Source organism: Sorex fumeus, unplaced genomic scaffold, assembly GCF_029834395.1.
Source record: "Sorex fumeus unplaced genomic scaffold, SorFum_2.1 ptg000078l, whole genome shotgun sequence".
Classification (NCBI taxonomy): Eukaryota; Metazoa; Chordata; class Mammalia; order Eulipotyphla; family Soricidae; genus Sorex; species Sorex fumeus.
The window spans coordinates 4,051,665-4,069,746 of NW_026606135.1; the positions used below are offsets into that span (position 1 = coordinate 4,051,665).

The following is an 18,082-nucleotide window of genomic DNA, read 5'->3' on the forward strand; positions in this document are numbered from 1 at the left end:
AGATTTTCCAGGGGGATAGACTCAAACGTATCTCTGTTTCAGAAAGAACACAGGGGTACACTGGAATGCTGGATTGGAGTAGGTGAGGGTGAAAAAAAGGAAGAGAGGCGTGGAAGAAGGGAGTAAGGGAGTTATTCAGCTGGTGCTGTGTTACACTGGTTTCTAAAGAATTCTTCCAGAACCTAATGAAAACTTACACAATACACACACATATTTTGTAATCAAAAAATGTTCTAAAATGCCACAATAAAAATGTTTCCATGCCTGAGTTGGAGAAGCAAAGGTGTTAGCCTTGCACATGGTCAACCTCAATTCAAAACCCCAGTACTGTATATGGTCTGCAGAACAATGCCAGGAATGATTCCTGAGCACAGAAGTGAAAGTAAGTTTGAATACTGACAGACATGGCACAAAAACTAATATTTAAAGATAAAAATTCTGTAGCTAGAGCAATAGTAAAGCTGGTAGGGTGTTTGTGTTGTATGTAGCTGACCTAAGTTGTCCCAAGCCTTTCAGGAGTGAACCCTGAGTGCAGAGCCCTGAGCACCTCTGGATGTGACCCTTCCCCCCCAAAAAATAGTATAATTCTAAGTCTTAAGTCTTCTCAGGGTCGTTAATAAATTATTCCCCATCCAAAAGGAAGGAAGGAAGGAAGGAAGGAAGGAAGGAAGGAAGGAAGGAAGGAAGGAAGGAAGGAAGGTAGGAAGGAAGGAAGGAAGGAAGGAAGGAGAGAAGAAAAGAAAAGAAAAGAAAAGAAAAGAAAAGAAAAGAAAAGAAAAGAAAAGAAAAGAAAAGAAATTATAGGGTTTAAAAGTGTCATACAAGACCCAGGCTCAAACCCAGAGCCTCACACAGAATAGGCACATGCTGTATTACTTCAGCTATCTCCCCAGGCCTTTAACAAGTTATTCTGGAAAAAAAAATCTTCAAGAGAAATATATTGTAGGGAGTATTTTCCAAAATCAATTGAGCATAGAACCCTTTTTTCAGGAAGCCTCTCACTTCAAAAAGGACTACTTTAAAGCCTGTTTTATAAGTATCTTTAGTATCTATAAAAGCCTCTAGCTTGCTACTTCTAAGCAACATGGGGGTGGGGGATATTCTTATCTTGCTTATCAACCCCAAACTGAGGCTGCCTGGAGTGCCAGTGTTGAGAGGAGTGCTGAAGTTATTTCTGGCGCCAGCAGGAGCAGTTCTGTAATCAGTTGGCAATGCCTTCCTAGAATCTAGGAGCACAGAATGGTGGCAATCAGCACAACGAAAGTGGTCCCTGCCTTGGAGGAAAGCACCGGATAAATCCAACGACATTTCCTGGTGAGACTGCATATTTTACTTACAGACCTGATTTGGTGGAACACGAAATTCTGCTGACCAGTAGAGGGTCATTCCTAAAGAATACACATGCCACTGCCCAAAAGGAAAAAGGACAGGATTAGGTTTCTGTTGCCTCTTTAGTCCCACAGTCATACAAAAAAAATATATATATATCATCTAATTTCAACCGAAAGTTGACTGGTGAGCCCAGGAAACACCAGCAGTTACTTGAAATGTTGCTGAGACTGAAAGCCACACTGATCATGACACTTCTTTTTAGTGACTGAACTAGAGAGATAGCTCAATAGACAGGGCAGAGCCAAAAACACAAGAGACACGGCTGTCTACCTCCCAGTACTTCTTCAGAAGGCTTGCAAGATTTCCGGTCTTAAAATAGTCCACGGGGAAAGAAAAGGGAAGAATTTGTCTTCTCTGTTTCCTCCCAACTTTTATTTACCACTAGTTATGTTCACCCCATTGAAAAATTCCCTGCATTTTCAATTTACATCAAAGGCTTCTACAGAGATCACTCAGAAAATCAGATCATGGCTCAGAATATAGCATCGTAACTAAGTCCTGAGAGTTGGGGGCAACTTGGACTTTGCAGCTGGACCATTGCCAAAAAACCCCAAAGGGAATCTGAGAGATTCTCAAGTTCGTGTACGACATAGGAATTCAGGATTTTACTCCAATACTCATGTAAGTAAAAAAAAAAAAGAGGGGGCAAATGGTCTGGAACATGAGGCCATGGCAGCAGGGAGGAGTCAGCATGACAGAGTCACTGCCCTGAGGACTCTGATGCTTCCACTGCTCTAACCCAACTTAAAGACGCATAGACAAGGCACACCAACCCTGGAAGCCAGCAAAGTCCTCACTAAGCCTGAAGGAAAAGCAGCCCCAGTTCCAGGCCACCTCCCACAAGGCTCAGAATTTCTAGTTCTGCACTTTTTTCATGAGAGGGCCAGGAAGTAGAAGTGGAAGTCATTTGTGCTGTGCCCAAAGTTGTGTGACCACTGGTGTAATTCTCCCTCAAGAATTTCTTCTCTTTAAATTGCAGATTATGTTTGCTAAAAGTTCATGCTATTTAGAATCAAAGCACATCCATAGGAAAACAAAAAGCACCACTGATTTTGTCATCCAGAAATAATCACTGCAGACACCTTGCTGTGTGTGTTTTTTAAACTTTTTCCTTCTCTCTTTGTCTGTGTGTGCGCTTGTACAGCTACAATCACAATAACATGCATCTATTTTATGTCAAGTCACTTAAATAAGAACCAACAGTCTCATTTTTTAATGTTGTCTTATTTCAGTGAACATTTAGTTTGCTTCCAATTTATCACAAATGTCAACAAGACAACAATAAGCATTGCTGCATGCAGCTGAATCAATCTTTGCTCAAACCTTAACATAATTTCTTAGTTGAGGATCAGTGGGTCCTTTATGATGTTTTTTGTTACATCCTGTCAATGGTACCAATGTGTCAGAACGCACATACTTTTCAAACACTTGTTTCTTAATGTCTCTTAATATTTATAATAAGCTAATGGATTTGGTAAAATTTATCCCAGTGTGGAACCCAGATATTCTACATGCTGCTTCCAGATGTAGAAATTGGGGCCAAAGTCACTTTTTTTTCCAAGAACTCATAGATGTCTGGTTGGAAAGACTTGGGAGAGAATTACTTAAGCTCATTTTTCCTCTGTGTTCCTTGGAGTTGTACTTAGGGTGGATAAATGACTCTAGTATTGATTTGGGTTCCCAGAACAAGGTTTTTCCCAGGAGACAGTCCCCAGGGGCTACAGAGACACCACCCCCTCTCCCCATGCTTTACCTGTGATGCATCAGGTTGTTCACCATCACTCTGTCCATGCAGCAGTTCAGGAGCCTTGAAAGGAGCCGCCTCAATGAAAGAAATACGGTTGTGGAAAGAAAGACTTCCAGTCCCAGAAAGTAAAGTTGACCAGGGGCAGACCACATAATCTGAAGCACCTGAAACCAAGAGGTATAGGGACAGTGAGTCCACATAAAGAACCAGCTGCAGGACTGTGACCAGCAGTAAGTTTCTGCTCTGGGATCGATCATGAGCAATACCAGGGAACTTATTGAGAATCAAACCAATCCTACTGCATGAGTGCACAGGAACTCATCTGAGAAAGGTGGCTGGAGGCAGGGACATCGCTCAACTATCTAGAGCACCACTGGGTATAGCCCTAGTAGCCCCCAGGTACCACTGAGTGAGGACTGGTCCCCCTCAGCTGTGTTGGACCTGAACAGCACCACATCCCCAGGACTGACAATTGAACCAGGCCAAACATCACAGCACTTCTTCAGTGCCCTCCCCTCTTGCCCCCGAAAAGAAAGGTGTCTATGGGTATGTCTAGAAAACTAGTACCTACATTCAAATTCATCAACAACCCCCTGAGTCTCAAGGTGAACGGGGGAGAGAAAACGAATCTACCTGGAAGTTGACACCAGCAATCATTCTCTGATGCCTAGATAGGGATCAAGCAGCTGTTCTTCTGGGCATAATGGAGCTGTTCATCTGAACCTCTAGGTCACCAAAGAGGAAGGGAGACTCAGGGATAAGCTGGTATGCATATGTGTGATCTAAGGTATTGTAAGCTCCCCTGCAGGCTGGCAACATCCTTGCACCTAGGTCTTCTGAGTTGGCATTGCAGCATAGGTTTTGGTTCTGGTTACTAATTCAGTATTTTGCTGCTTAATCTACTTACCCATACCTGCTCTTCTCGGCATCCTTCTCTCCACCAAGGGCACAGTGCACCTTCTTGATAGAAGACACGGGAGAGACATTGTAGAAGGCAGGCTATGCTGCTTCTGAGGGTCTCCAGGGTCAAGTGTGCAAGGGAGGGCATCCCATGATCCCTGTCCCAGCATGCGTCATACCACCACCACCACCACTTCTCATCCCAACCTGGACCTGTGATAACTTTCCCTGAACCTCCAAGCCTGCTCTGCACATGCCTCCCTGCCTCTGTGGCTCTCCTGTACCCTCCTCAACCCAGAGGGTCACCCCTCCCAGATTGGCAGTTACCTCTGTCCTCACTTGTCTGGGGATTACTATTGACTATCAAAATCCAGGCAAGGTGCCAACTCCATTGCCATCATGCCAACTCCTCCAACAGATTTGAACCCCAGCCTTGGAGAAAGAGAGCTTTCCTTCCAAGTCACAGGATACTCCCCTGACCCTAGGGGACCACATGGAGTTGTCTTATATGTCAGTTACTCATGTACCAGAGTTCAAGAATCCTTCTATACTAACCTTTCTGTTTAGACAACCCGGGGTGAGGTTCCCTCCTTCTTCTGGGATACCAGTCAATGCTATATGTCAAATATGTCAAGGATTGGAATGGCAGTGTCAGACCACCGTGACTGCCCCCTACCTCCTAACTCTGGTTATGTCCAGCCTGCCCAGAGGGTAGCAGAGGCCCAGAGAGCAGCAGCTGCCCTTTCCCAAGACCGAATCCCTAGAAGAACTGCAACACCAAAGCAGAAGTCAGGCCTTTTTTCCAACTCTGCCCCCTGCCACAGGCCTAAGAGTTGCACTTATCCTTCCAGTGAAGCTCCATAGGCAAGTGCCATTGCCTAACTGGTCCAACATCTAGAACTCTTGGCACATTCAGAAGTCACAGCCAGAAACATGTTCATTTGTGAAGTTTCACATTCAACTTTCCAGTCACTCTTTCTTACCATCACGGAGGTCTTCCAGGAGCCTCTCAGCAGCCAGTGACAAGAGAGACCAGATTTCTTCCTCTGACAGAGCTCCACCCCTCACCTGCAAGGCACTGGCCAGAGTCACAGGTGCCGGACTCATGCCTGCAAAGACACATGCGGAAAAATCCCTGCAATTCCTCAGAACATACCTACACCAGCTTGTGCCACATTGGTCCAGATGGTTTGGTCCCATCTTCAGCCAGACTGTACCACTTGTGTTCAGGGCTAGGTACAAGGTCAGGCACAAAGGGAAAACCTAAGGAAATAATTCAGGGAGTGTGGGGAGGGCTGTGGGTTCTTAGTGAATGGCTACAAAAAGAAATTCTGGACTGAGTGAATGAATAGATGAATAAACAAGTAATCCATGAGAATGGCCAGTGCTCCCAGTGGGTGTATGCTGTTACAGAGAGCTCCCTATGTCCATGCTGTGTCTGACGCCTCCTCTTCTCCTGTCTGCAAATGTGGTTAAAAACCTTTTCTGCCTCCAAAGTATGATTCATATCTTTTCGTCTCTGGCTGTCACATGCAGGGCTGGATGCAGTGCCAGCAACTGGCCCTGTCTCTAAGAATTGCCAACGCCTTTCTGAAGAGCCAAATTCACTTAAAGGAATGAGACCGGTGCTTTGAAACTGCAGATTAGGAGGAAAGCACAGGACTGCTTTGCCGAAGGAGGGGTAAGGGATGCTGTTCTTCTCTCTACTCTTAACCAAAGCTGACATTTAAATAACCCTAGCTCCCCTCTAATCTCCAGCACTGAAGGATACAGGTGCAGTGGCAGCAGAAATAGGCCAGCCAGGCTTTTCTTAATCCCTTCACGTGACTGATCTTTGCTACAGCCAGAGCTCACGAATAGTGTGCTGAGCTCCACTGGAAGGTTGGAGAGCACACTCACAGCCCCCATCCCTCCATGCAACATGCTAATCGCAAACTCTGCACTCAACAGCTGCTCAACTCCTTATTCCCGCCTCAAAGACCAACCTCCTCTGCCTCAAGAATAAGAGGAATAGCCTTGCTCTTCCATTTCTCCCCAGGAGGCCAGAAGGGTCCACAGCAGGACATGAAATGCTGCTTACCCCAGGACCTGCCTGTGAAGAATGGACTATTATTCCCATCTGCAGACAGGAAAGTAGACTAAGGCACACTGCCACACACTGTCCTCTCATTGTTCATCGATTTTGCTCAAGCGGGCCCAGTAACGTCTCCTTTGTGAGACTTCTTGTTACTGTGTTTGGCATATCGAATACCAAATATCACGGGTAGCTTGCCAGGCTTTGCCGTGCGGGCAAGATACTCTCGGTAGCTTGCTGGGCTCTCTGAGAGGAGTGGAGGAATCGAAGCTGGCTCAGCAGGGCTAAGCAAGCAGGTAAAATGATGGAAGCAAAGTTAGAGATAGAATAAGAGGTAGGAAACTTGCCCTGCACCCAGGTTTGATCCTCCACACCATATAAGGGAACCCAAATAACAAAAGTGGTGATCACTGAACACAGAGCCAGGAGTAAGCACTGAGCATCATTGGGTTGCTTCCCAAACAACCAAATACATAAAGGTAAAGGTAAAGGCCCTCCCGTTGATCATCGATTTGCTCGAGCAGGCCCAGTAACGTCTCCATTGGAGACTTTGTTGTTACTGTGTCTGGCATATCGAATACTCTCGGTAGCTTGCCGGGCTCTCCGAGAGGGGCGGAGGAATCGAACTCGGGTCAGCCATGTTGGCTGCGTGCAAGGCAAACGCCCTACCGCTGTGCTATCGCTCTAGCCCTAATTTTAGTATATGTGCTGCCTGGGGCTGGAGAGATAGCACAGCGGGTAGGGCATTTGCCTTGCACGCAGCCGACCCGGGTTCGATTCCCAGCATCCCATATGGTCCCCTGACCACCACCAAATACATAAAGCTGGATATTTAATTAAAGGGCCCTCTCTTCCTTTCTTGTTGATTTCTCCTTTTACAGTTTTGTTTTGTTTGGGGAGTACTGCTCAAGGATCACTCCAGGCACGGCTTGGATGGTCACACAGAGTGGGCATTGAATGTTGGTGGATTATGTGAAAGACAAGCACCCCTTCTCCTGTATTTTTTTTAAACATTCCCATTCTGCCACATATTCCTGTGTTGGAAAATAAGTGAAAGACTGCTTATTACAGAAAAAAACAGAGGAGAGAAATAGTTTCAAATAGACAATCTCTGAATCTCAGGACAAAGTCTCAAAAATACCAAATGTGGTTTAGTCTTTTTTCTGTTCACCTTATGACTAAGAAATAAGTGTATTAACAGTCTTTTAAGGTAGCCCTGGCTAGTTAATAACATCATTTTTAAATGGTAATTCAATGGAGAAAGTACCACTCTTTGAACAAACAGATCAAACATGAAAAAATGCACATCTTCTATAAAATTAATACAAAATAGATCAAAGATATATAGAGAGTACATGAAATTATGTTTTGGTTTAAAAAAATTACACAGGTGAAAATGTTCAGGATCTAGGTCTAGGCAAAGGATTCTTAAATTTAACATCAGCAGCACAGTACATAAAAGGGGAAATTGCTAAAATTGGACCTTATTGAGACTATAAGCTTTTGCTCTGAGAAAGAAAGAGAATGAAAAGAAAAGCTACAGGCTGAGAGAAAATATTTGAAAACCACATATCTGACAAAGTACATATTAATAGACTGACTATATAAAGAATTCTCGAAAGTCATCAACAGGAAAACAAATTAAAAAATGGGCAAGATCACACAGAGCATTTCATCAGAGAATATAAAAATGACACAGAAGTACAAGAAAAGCTCTTTAAGATCACTCACCATTATAGAAATGCAAATTAAAATCATGATGTCCCTACACACCTACCAGGATTACTAAAATAAAAAATTCGTGACACCACCAAATGCTGGTGAGGATGCAGAAAAACTGGAACACTCACACATTCCTGATGGGAATATGCAATGGTAAAGCTACCCTCTAGAGCACTTTGGTAGTTTCTTCTGAATTCCATATGCAATTACCATGTACCGAAGTCATGTGCTGTCCTCCCATTATTCATCAATTTGCTCGGGCGGGCCCAGTAATGTCTCCATTGTGAAACTTCTGTTACTGCGTTTGGCATATCAAATACGTCACGGGTAGCTTGCCAGGCTTTGCCATGCGGGCGAGATACTCTCGGTAGCTTGCTGGACTCTCCAAGAGGGATGGAGGAATCAAACCCGGCTCGGCTGGGCCAGCTGCACGCAAGGCAAATGCCCTACCACTGTGCTATCACTCCAGCCCATGCAATTACCATTCAACTAAAACATTGCACTCAGACTGCTATACCAAAAGAAAAGAGATTAATTTGGCACAAAATACAGATGTCTATATCAGTTTTAATAGTAAATAGAAACAGTCCAGATGTCCTTCAATGGATGAACAATTAAACAAGCTTTTGTGCCATAAAATACCATTAAGCCATTTAAAAGGATGAACTATTGACACATGCTACTTCGATGAACATCAAGAGAACTAGCCCTGTGAAAAATCCAATCTTTATCATTCCATTTACATAACATTCTTAAATACTGAAAAAGCAAGTTGGAAGTTGCCAGGGCTCAAGGTTATGAGGAAGAAATGTGTACGGATGGAATCTTTGTAGTGATGGAAATGTTTTATATCTTGAATGTGGCATTAGATGCACAAACCTAAACTTACAATAAAATTACATGAAACCAAACATGCATGCACAGATACACATTCCACAAATGAGAACAAATTCACTGCTATATTTTTTACAATTGGGTATTTTTAGGTAGCTAATATATAGCTAATTATGTGGGTAAGGTCATAAGAGTATGGGAAAAGACTAGAAGAAGCAAAGAAGGGCTCTAGTATTTAAACTGAATGTCAGTAGAGTGACACCATGGCCAAATTTAAGGTAAGAAGAAAATTCCACTCAGTTCTATGTCCCCCCTGCAAGGTTGCCCTTTGTTATAACTCAGGGAGACATATACAGATGATCCTTAAGTGACCACTAAGAGAACTCTAGCTCATTATATCATTATAAATGTTAATACATCAAAGGAATGTCCACCAACACCATGGCAGTTTATAGTTATCACCATGGCAACCTATGAAAGTGGTCAAATATGGTCAAGATTTCAGGACAACACCCCAAGAGTTGGGAAGAGAGTGGGCAGAAATAGGAAAGATAGTAGGTTGGAAAGCACAAAAGCAGTAAAACAAAGACACTTTTGTTGATCCCCTTGGACTCCTGTCCCTGCACTTACACACTTAGAGAAGTATCTTTGCTACTGTTTTTTTTTTTTCTTAAATAAACACTTTATTCCAGCCAGGTACTAGGTAAAGGTAAAGGCCCTCCCGTTGTTCGTCGATTTGCTCGAGCGGGCCCAGTAACGTCTCCATTGAAGACTTTGTTGTTACTGTGTCTGGCATATCGAATACGTCACGGGGAGCTTGCCAGGCTCTGCCATGCGGGCGAGATACTCTCGGTAGCTTGCCGGGCTCTCCGAGAGGGGCGGAGGAATCCAACTGGGTCGGCCATGTTGGCTGCGTGCAAGGCAAACGCCCTACCACTGTGCTATTGACAAATAAAAAGCTGTATGTAATGAGAATTATGAAATTGTAATGAAAATTAAGAAAATGTGGTGGGGACTGGGAAACTGAAACTGACCCCTTAAGTTAAACAAGAGAAGGGAGGGAGAAGTATTCCTTTTATGACCCCAATTAACCGAGTTAAGGGCCCACCAGTCCACTAGATTGATGGGAGCACACTGAGCCAGACAGATTTATGGGAGTACATAGGAGATGGTACCTGAAGGCCAAACCAAAAATGAGCAAGAGATAGTGACACTAACTGTTTTTCTTTGAACACCTGAAGGCCATACCATATGGAAAGGATGCATTGATTGTGGGTTTTTGGGTTTTTTTTTTTTTTGCCAATTACCTCTGTATCTCCTGTTTCACTGATAAGAATGTACTTCGATTGTAGCCCACCTCTAGAGGATAAAAGAGAGAACTTCTCAGCAAACGAGTCTCTTTCTCTTATGATTATGGGTCCTCAGGACTGTAGCAGTGCACTGCACTGTCCTCCCATTGTTCATTGATTTACTCAAGTGGGCACCAGGAACGTCTCCATTGTGATACTTGTTGTTACTGTTTATGGCATTTCGAATATGCCACGGGGAGCTTGCCAGGCTCTGCCGTGCAGGCGGGATACTCTCGGTAGCTTGCGGGGCTCTCTGAGAGTGGCGGAGAAATCCAACCTGGGTCAGATGTCTGCAAGGCAAATGTCCTATATGCTGTGCTGTTGCTCCAGCCCCCTCAGGACTGAGCCTCTAATAAACTAATTATCCTATCCTAAGCTGTCTCTCTGTTAACTCATGACTTGCGCCAGCACAACACTAGTTTTCTTCTCTTGCCTCAGCTATCAGTTTAAATAAATTCTTACTTTAAATATCCTTACTTCTCATACTTCTCATAAAATACTTGTTAGGGAAGCCTAAGAATTAGGCTACAATTATCCTAATATAAAATGCTTAACTAAAAAAGTACAATGAGAGATAATATCACATCAACTTCATGAAGAAAATAAGACATCTAATGCCATCACTTGTTTGCTAATATCTGAAAAAAAGAAAGATTCTGAAATAGGCAGACAAGTGAGTGTGGGGGTCTTGGAAATGAATTTCAAAAAATCATGAAACTAAGATGGTTTTTTGTTGTTTTTGCTTTTGAGGTCACAGCTGGTGGTGCTCAGGGGTTACTAATAACTCTATACTCAGAAATTACTCCTGGCAGTAGTCAGGGTACCATATGGGATACCAAAGATCCAACACAGGTCAGCCACATGCAAGGCACATGCCCTACTTGCCTACAATAGCTATAGCCAAAACCAATAAGTGATCCAATCTCAGCACAAGGTTTACTATGGAGATGACTCCCCAGGAACAAATGCCTAATAAGACTATGAGTAAAGCCATCCCTAGGGGAGAAGACTAGATCCTTTAGAAGAAGAGATGCTCCATCAGGAATTAAAAAAAGACCTTGAGAAGTCTGAAAGAAGACCACTTGAAAGCAAACCCTTTTTCCTTGACAATGCCCTAACAATGAACTTTTATCTGTATAGAAAACCTTAAGCTACCTATCTGACTCTTCCTGAAGAAAAAAAAAGAAAAGAAAACCTTAAGCTAGGGTCCCCTGGGGACGGGCTCAAAAGCAGCTCTGCAAAAACAAGCTGGGAACAGTTCATTCTGGAGGCACCTACTCTTACTGCTTAGTGGATAGGCTCTTCCCCTTACTTGCTGGGCATTTTGCTCAGGGTTGCTTACATCCCAACTTGAAATGCGTCATTTCTTTCCTCTACAGAATCTTCTCTTCCTTTTCTCTTCTCTCTCATATTTCTTAAATAAAACTCTTTTGCTTTGAGGCCAGAGAGATAGTCCATGAATGAGTAGGCTGCATACCTTACATGCAGCTGACCCCAGTTCAATCCCCAGAACTCCTATTGGAGTGATCCTTGAGCCCAGAGTCAGCAGTTGGCCTTGAGCACCACCAACTATGACTCCAAAACAAAACAAAAAACTAGTTTGCTTTATCGTCTCCTGAAATTGTTTTCTGTGACACTAGACCATAAGTCTAGAATCCTGGGTGACTCAGCACCATATATTAGTCCATACAGATTTTTATGAGTCCTGATCTCCCTGAAAATATCACCAATTTGGCCATGGTGGCTTAAGCAGAAGGGCCTAGCATGTTCTCTATTGCAGCTACCAGTTCCTGCCCTGTGACACTGCCTACTCCCACCACTGGCAAGAAAAGGAACCAAACCCAAGTCTAATCAGATCTCTAGATCCAGGTGCTGGTTTATGGTCTTTGGAGGATAAAGAAGATATTGAAATGCATGGAGAGTATGTCATTACAAAATCCAAACATGCAACCTGCAAATCAGCCTTCATCAAATAAATTGTTTTGGAATGCAGTGATGGGACAGTATTAATCTCTAAAGATCATTCTCCATAAAGCAATAATGAAGCAAATAGCCAGTAAATGATGAAAGAGTCTAAGCATAGATATAGTTCAAACTTAGGAGGAGCCCCATGCTTGAGGTCTCTCCTCAGAATGTTTAAGGGACCATGAGACAACAGGATCGAACCCTGAGCTTCCACGCATAAATCACATGTTCCTCCTCTTGAGCTATCTTGCCAGCACAGTATAACTCACTCAAAAATCTATTCCAAGATTATTAACACCATTTGACGTGTTTATCTTGAAGTTCTCTGGAAATCCCCTTTCACAAGATATATCATTTGATCTTTATTTTGATTTTGTTTACCCAGTGCAAATAGCTTTTTTTTCTAGGGAACTTTCTAAAAAAAATCAATAAAATTGTTTAACATTGCAGTTGCTTGAGGTGGTAATAACAATGAAGCAAATTGCAAGCTAATGAAAAAGAGAAACTTGAAAGTTCATGGATTTTTTCCCTTACTTTTCTTTATTTATTTTGGTTTGGGGGGCACACCCACCAGTGTTCAGAGCTTGCTCTTTCCTCTGTGCTAGGGATCACTCCTGGAGGTGCTCAGGGACCATATACAGTGTCTTGTATCAAACCAGAGTCAGCCAAGAAAGCAAGCACCTAAATTCTTGTATTATCTCTATGACACTTCAAAGATGCTATTTAAAGACTACAAAATAACTCTAAGAATTTAGAGGTTCACATATATGTTTAAGAACTCCTAAGTGTACATGACCAGAGTTATACCAAGACCCAGAATAAACATGAAAGGTCTCTAAACCCTTACCACTGGATAACCAGGAGACCCTGAACTAGTATTAAGTGAGGACTAAGAGCTGTTAAGTACTTGGCAGAGTGCTGAACTCAAGCCACATCATACAAAGTCCCTCAGTAAAGACCGAAAGACTTGTATCTTGTATCTTGTGCTACATATCCTAGATATCCTCTGTCTGAGTAGAGATGTCAGCATTAACACAGGAAAAAGAATAAAGATTTCACAAAATCAGTTCACATAAGTAACTAAATTAACAGCAGCAACAACAAACCCTCGGGAGGGAGTAAAATCGGATATCCAAAACTGTTCTTTAAATTTTCTAATTTTCAACAGAAATGAATTTCAACAGTTCATTAGCAAAGGCAGAAATGCAGGAGTCATCAATCCTAAAGAAATTTAGATATTGGACTTATTAAACAAAAACTATTTGCATCAGCTATTTAAGTATAGCTAAATTGCTAAAGATCATCATGTTTAAAGAACTAGAGGGAAGGTCCTGGGATGCTTCAGAGGTAAAAAGTGTTTGCTTTGCAAATGTAAGGTCATGTGGTTTTTTTGTCTGGGACCCCTAGTGTCTGAACAGTCTTTAATCTGCACATACAGCAGGTGTGTGGGAAAAGCACAACTAAAGGTATAAGAGAACAGAGTCATGACTCCAGCTCCCAGTGAGCATGCGTGTGAATATCTCATCAATCTCCAGCAAACTGAAATTGATGCAATATTCACACACACTACAATTAGACTATGCACATGCACCAAAACTAAGAGTGTGGTCCCTGGTGAGCACATGTGCATAACCACAACTAAAGTGTTTGACCACCCGCAAGCATTACAGCAAAGTTTTCAAGTACCACAACAGGATGTAAAACTAGCACTCCTCGAGAGCAAAAAGGAAAGTGCCTCCCATAGAGGGAGCTGGGAGTAGGGGGTGGAGGGTTGAGGGATGGTAGAGGGGAAACAGGGGACATTGGTGGTGGGAAATGTGTACTGGTGAAGGGATGGGTCATTGTGTGACTGAAACCCAATTATGAACAGCTTTTTAATGGTCTATCTCATGGATATCCAATTAAAATTATTTTTTAAAGTAATGTGGAGTTCATGCACAGTTCAATCAGCTTAATCAATGGTTGAATAAATAGCAGTACTCCTATATTAAAAAAAAACTAGCACTCATCACAACAACAAAGGGATGAAAAAGACTGTAGAGGGGAATACAAAATTGGTGCCTCACAAAATAAAGAATATTAATGAGATCAAAAATAAAAGGAAATAAAGAGAAAAATAACTTCAAAAATCAATTAAAAAGAAGCAGGGACATAATTCAATGATAGAACATGAACATGTGCATATAAGGACCTTATAATCTTTGAGCAAAGATTTTTTTTAATGCACCAATTTTTTTTTAAATCACTAAAGAAGGTCAATATGCAAGACCATCAACTAGTATTCTCCAGTCTGAAAAACACAAAGTAAAACTGACAGAGAAAAACTGACAGAGGACAAGGGAGATGGTTCAAGGGCTGGAGGAAAAAACTTTGCATTTATGGGAGCCTCCATTGATTCTGGTACCTATATCATATGGCCCCAAGTACCAAACAATGAGTATTCCCTAAGAATCACCTGTCACTGTCACTGTCCTCCCATTGTTCGTCAATTTGCTCCAGTGGGCCCAGTAACATTGTGAGACTTGTTGCTGTGTTTGGCATATCGAATACGTCACGGGTAGCTTGCAGGCTTTGCCGTGCAGGCAAGATACTCTCGGTAGCTTGGCAGGCTCTCCGAGAGGGGCGGAGGAATCAAACTTGGGTCGGCTGTGTCGGCCACATGCAAGGCAAATGCCCTATGCACTGTGCTTGCAAAATTTTTCCACAAAGAGAATGAACAGTGTCTGAGATTAGTTCGATCATCAGTCTTACTGACAAAATAGATAGCCCAGAAGATAAGGAGAGAAAGAAAAGGATAGAAAGAATATTTGAAGAACTAATCATCAAAACATTCCAAATTTAGGCATGGAGAGATACTGTAACACACTGGAGCATATGTTTTGCATTCAGGCAGTGTGCATGCTCAGCACCTCGTGTGATGCTCAGCACCTCGTGGTTCTCCCATGCACCACCAAGAGGTGATCCCTGGTAAGAGTCAGGAGTAGCCCTTGAATGTTCCAGCTGTGGCTCAAAAACAAACAAAAAAAAAAACAATTTTAATTTGGACTAAAAGCATTAACACATATATCTGAGAAACTCACAAATTCCACTCTAGTAAGCTGAAAGATGTCTGCTGTTGGCCAAATTATAATCAGATTGTCAAAAACAAAGATACAGAGAGCTCCAGTCAATGGACTGGATCACATGCCTTTGATGCAGGAGGCACAGGTTTGATGAGCAGCACTGCATGGTTCTCCAAGATCTGCCAGGAGCAGCCCCAAAGCAAACACCAAGATAAGAGCAGCCCCTAAGCACTGCCAGATGTAGCACAAAGGCACACAATCAAAACAAGAACAAACAAGAGAGAGAGAGAGAAAACTCAAAGCAGCATCACAAACTAGAAATCCTCAATAAAATTAGCAACTGTTATCCCATCAAAAAACCACAGAGGTAATTGAGCCTTCCATCCCTGAGAGACATTTTTCTGGCCCCAGGAATATATGATTGGTTCAGTCTATTAAATGAATCCAGAAATAATATTCATTAATAATTAATAGAATTTAAAAAACACACAATAATTTCAATAGATGCCAAAAAAGGAACTTGGAAAAAGTCTACATTCTTTTATAATTTAAAAAAAAAATCAAGAGGGAATTTTTTTTCTACCTGATCTATTTACATTACCTATTTAATTAAATATCTGTTTAAATAACAACATAAAGTTTCCCCCTTAAAGTCAGGAATCAAACCTTTCACCACAAATATATTCAACATTCTACAGGAGATTTTAACCAATATGATTTGTCAAAAAAGCCTCAAATTAAAGGAATTTATATACAAAAGAAAGATGTAAACTATCTTTATTCATTAATGACATAAAATTGTTAACATTATTTACAGTTTAATAGAAAAGTATTAGCTTCTATTTTTTCCCACACTTTCACCAGCATTCATTATTCCTCTTCTTGTGCATTGTAGGATGTATAAACCATCTGACCCATGTGCAGTGATTTTTCACTATGGCTCTGATCTGCATTTTAAGGAATCCACATAAACACTATCTAATAAATGTGTTCAGGATATATAATATACAAAGTTTGATTGTATTTGCACACATTAACAATGAACAACATGAAAATTAACTTAAAACAATTTCTTGTAATAATCTCAAAATAATAAAATAGTTGAGATACTTTTTAAAAAATAAATATAAGACTTGCACACAAAGACCAGCATTAACATTATTGATTATACCTTCTAAAATGGAAACAACCTAAATGTACATTTACAGAACGGATTTACAGAAATAGTGCACACATTTAATGAATATTGTTCAGGCACTAAAAGAAATGAAGTACTGCTACATGCTACAAGATGGCTCGGTCTTTTAAAAACACAATTTATTAAGGTGTTACTAATAAAATAAAAACTTAACACACTGAATACATACAACTTAATGAATTTGGATATAAGTATACTGCCATGAACCCATTGATTCCTGCTACCTTATCGTCCTATAAGCCAGAATCAACATCCAAGCATCAAATCATAAGTAGTCCCTGAACACCACCAGACATGGTCTAAAAAACCAAAGAAAGGAAGGAAAGAAGCAAGTCACTAAAGCCCACAAACTGTTTGATTGCATTTATATGAAATATCCAGAATAAACAAATCAATAGAAATAGGAGATTAGTGATTAGCAGGGTTTGAAGGAGGGAGGAATGGAAAGCAAATACTAATGGCTGTGGGATTTATTTGGGATTTTAAAATTAGTGGTGATGGTTATAAAATGCCACAAACATAATGAAAATTTCCAACTGTATACTGTAAAAAAACATTAGTTTTATGGGTTTATGAATTATATCTCAGTAGGTTACAGAAAGAGAGGAATGAAGGAAACCTCTAATTAAAAGACATATCAATTTTTTTAATGACCCTAGGCATGCATCTTTGAAAGAAAACTATAAAGAAGCAAAAGGAAGTGGTAACTGTAAAAGTCAGGATGATTATCTCTGGAGAAGTAAAAGGACTGATTGAAATGAAGCAATTGGGGGAGGTTTCTGAGGTGGGTGACAAAATCTATTTCTCACCATAGAGATGGTTACAAAAGTATTATAATAGCAGTTTAAGCTATACCTTTGTTGTAATGTTCTATCTGCCCTTTTATAATACCAACTTTGAACAAATTCAGGCACTGCTCTACTAAAAATACTTTTAAGCAAAAATAAAAATGTATTTAATTTCCAGCTCCTTCCCTGAAATACGAATCCAACAACTTTCATCAGTTGTGCTAAGCTTGTCTGAAAATAATTATTCTGAAATTCTGCCAACAAATGTTAACTAGCTAAGGTCCAACCAGTTTTTCCTTCCACCTAGGGCAGATCATTTTTAACTTCCCTCCAGCATCTAGAAAACAACATAACTGATGAAAATGGCCAATAAAGAACCTCTTAGATGTTAGAGTGGTGCTCTTTGAGGCTTGAAGTAGCCATTGTCATTGTTGGAAGTGTCAGCCTCACAACCTCCACATCGATGCCATCCTGAAACCAAGAGTAAATGCCAGTGACCTAGTTAACATCCCTGCCATTAATGGTAATGACAGCAAAAGCAAAACTGATGTATTTGTTCTAACACCGAGAGGACCCACTGCAGATGCATATGTGTTCATTCTGTTTTCTATACAACCTCCCTGTCAAGACTCCAGTGTCACCACTGAATACTCTTCAGTCCACAGAGATAAGCTGGTGCCCAAGAGAGTGTTCCTACACCTGGGAACTATATGGAGCTTTGAATTTTCCAGGGCAACCTTCACCACATCACACCACTCCAGTGAGGAGTAGTCCACTAGGATCTGCTCCAGAACTCTTCTCCAGCCCACAAGGATTCATATTAAAATCATTGTCTCTATATAATCTTACAAATTATATTTCAGAGCCATCTGATACTTCCTCCAATAATACAATTTGACACTGTGTAGAGCTTGTTGTGGGCTAGGCAAGCTTCTGCGCACTGGATGTGTGTTAATCTTGGACCGCCAAACACTCATCACCAGCCTTTGACCAGCTGTGATGCTTCTGGGCTTCTCTCCAGATTTCTCTAATTTCAGAGACTGTTCAATCA

General features: G+C 41.4%; 1 protein-coding gene across 1 annotated transcript in view; it reads right to left on the reverse strand.

Moving 5' to 3' along the window:
* FRMPD2 (FERM and PDZ domain containing 2) overlaps positions 1-18,082 on the reverse strand; it is a 106,066-nt gene that overhangs the window by 78,582 nt on the left and 9,402 nt on the right. Inside the window, exons 2-4 of the mRNA XM_056130435.1 lie at positions 5,023-5,148; positions 3,146-3,303; positions 1,342-1,407 (exon numbers count right to left, since the gene is read on the reverse strand). Coding sequence (XP_055986410.1) covers positions 1,342-1,407; positions 3,146-3,303; positions 5,023-5,148 — 350 coding nt within the window. The remainder of the gene's footprint in view (positions 1-1,341; positions 1,408-3,145; positions 3,304-5,022; positions 5,149-18,082) is intronic.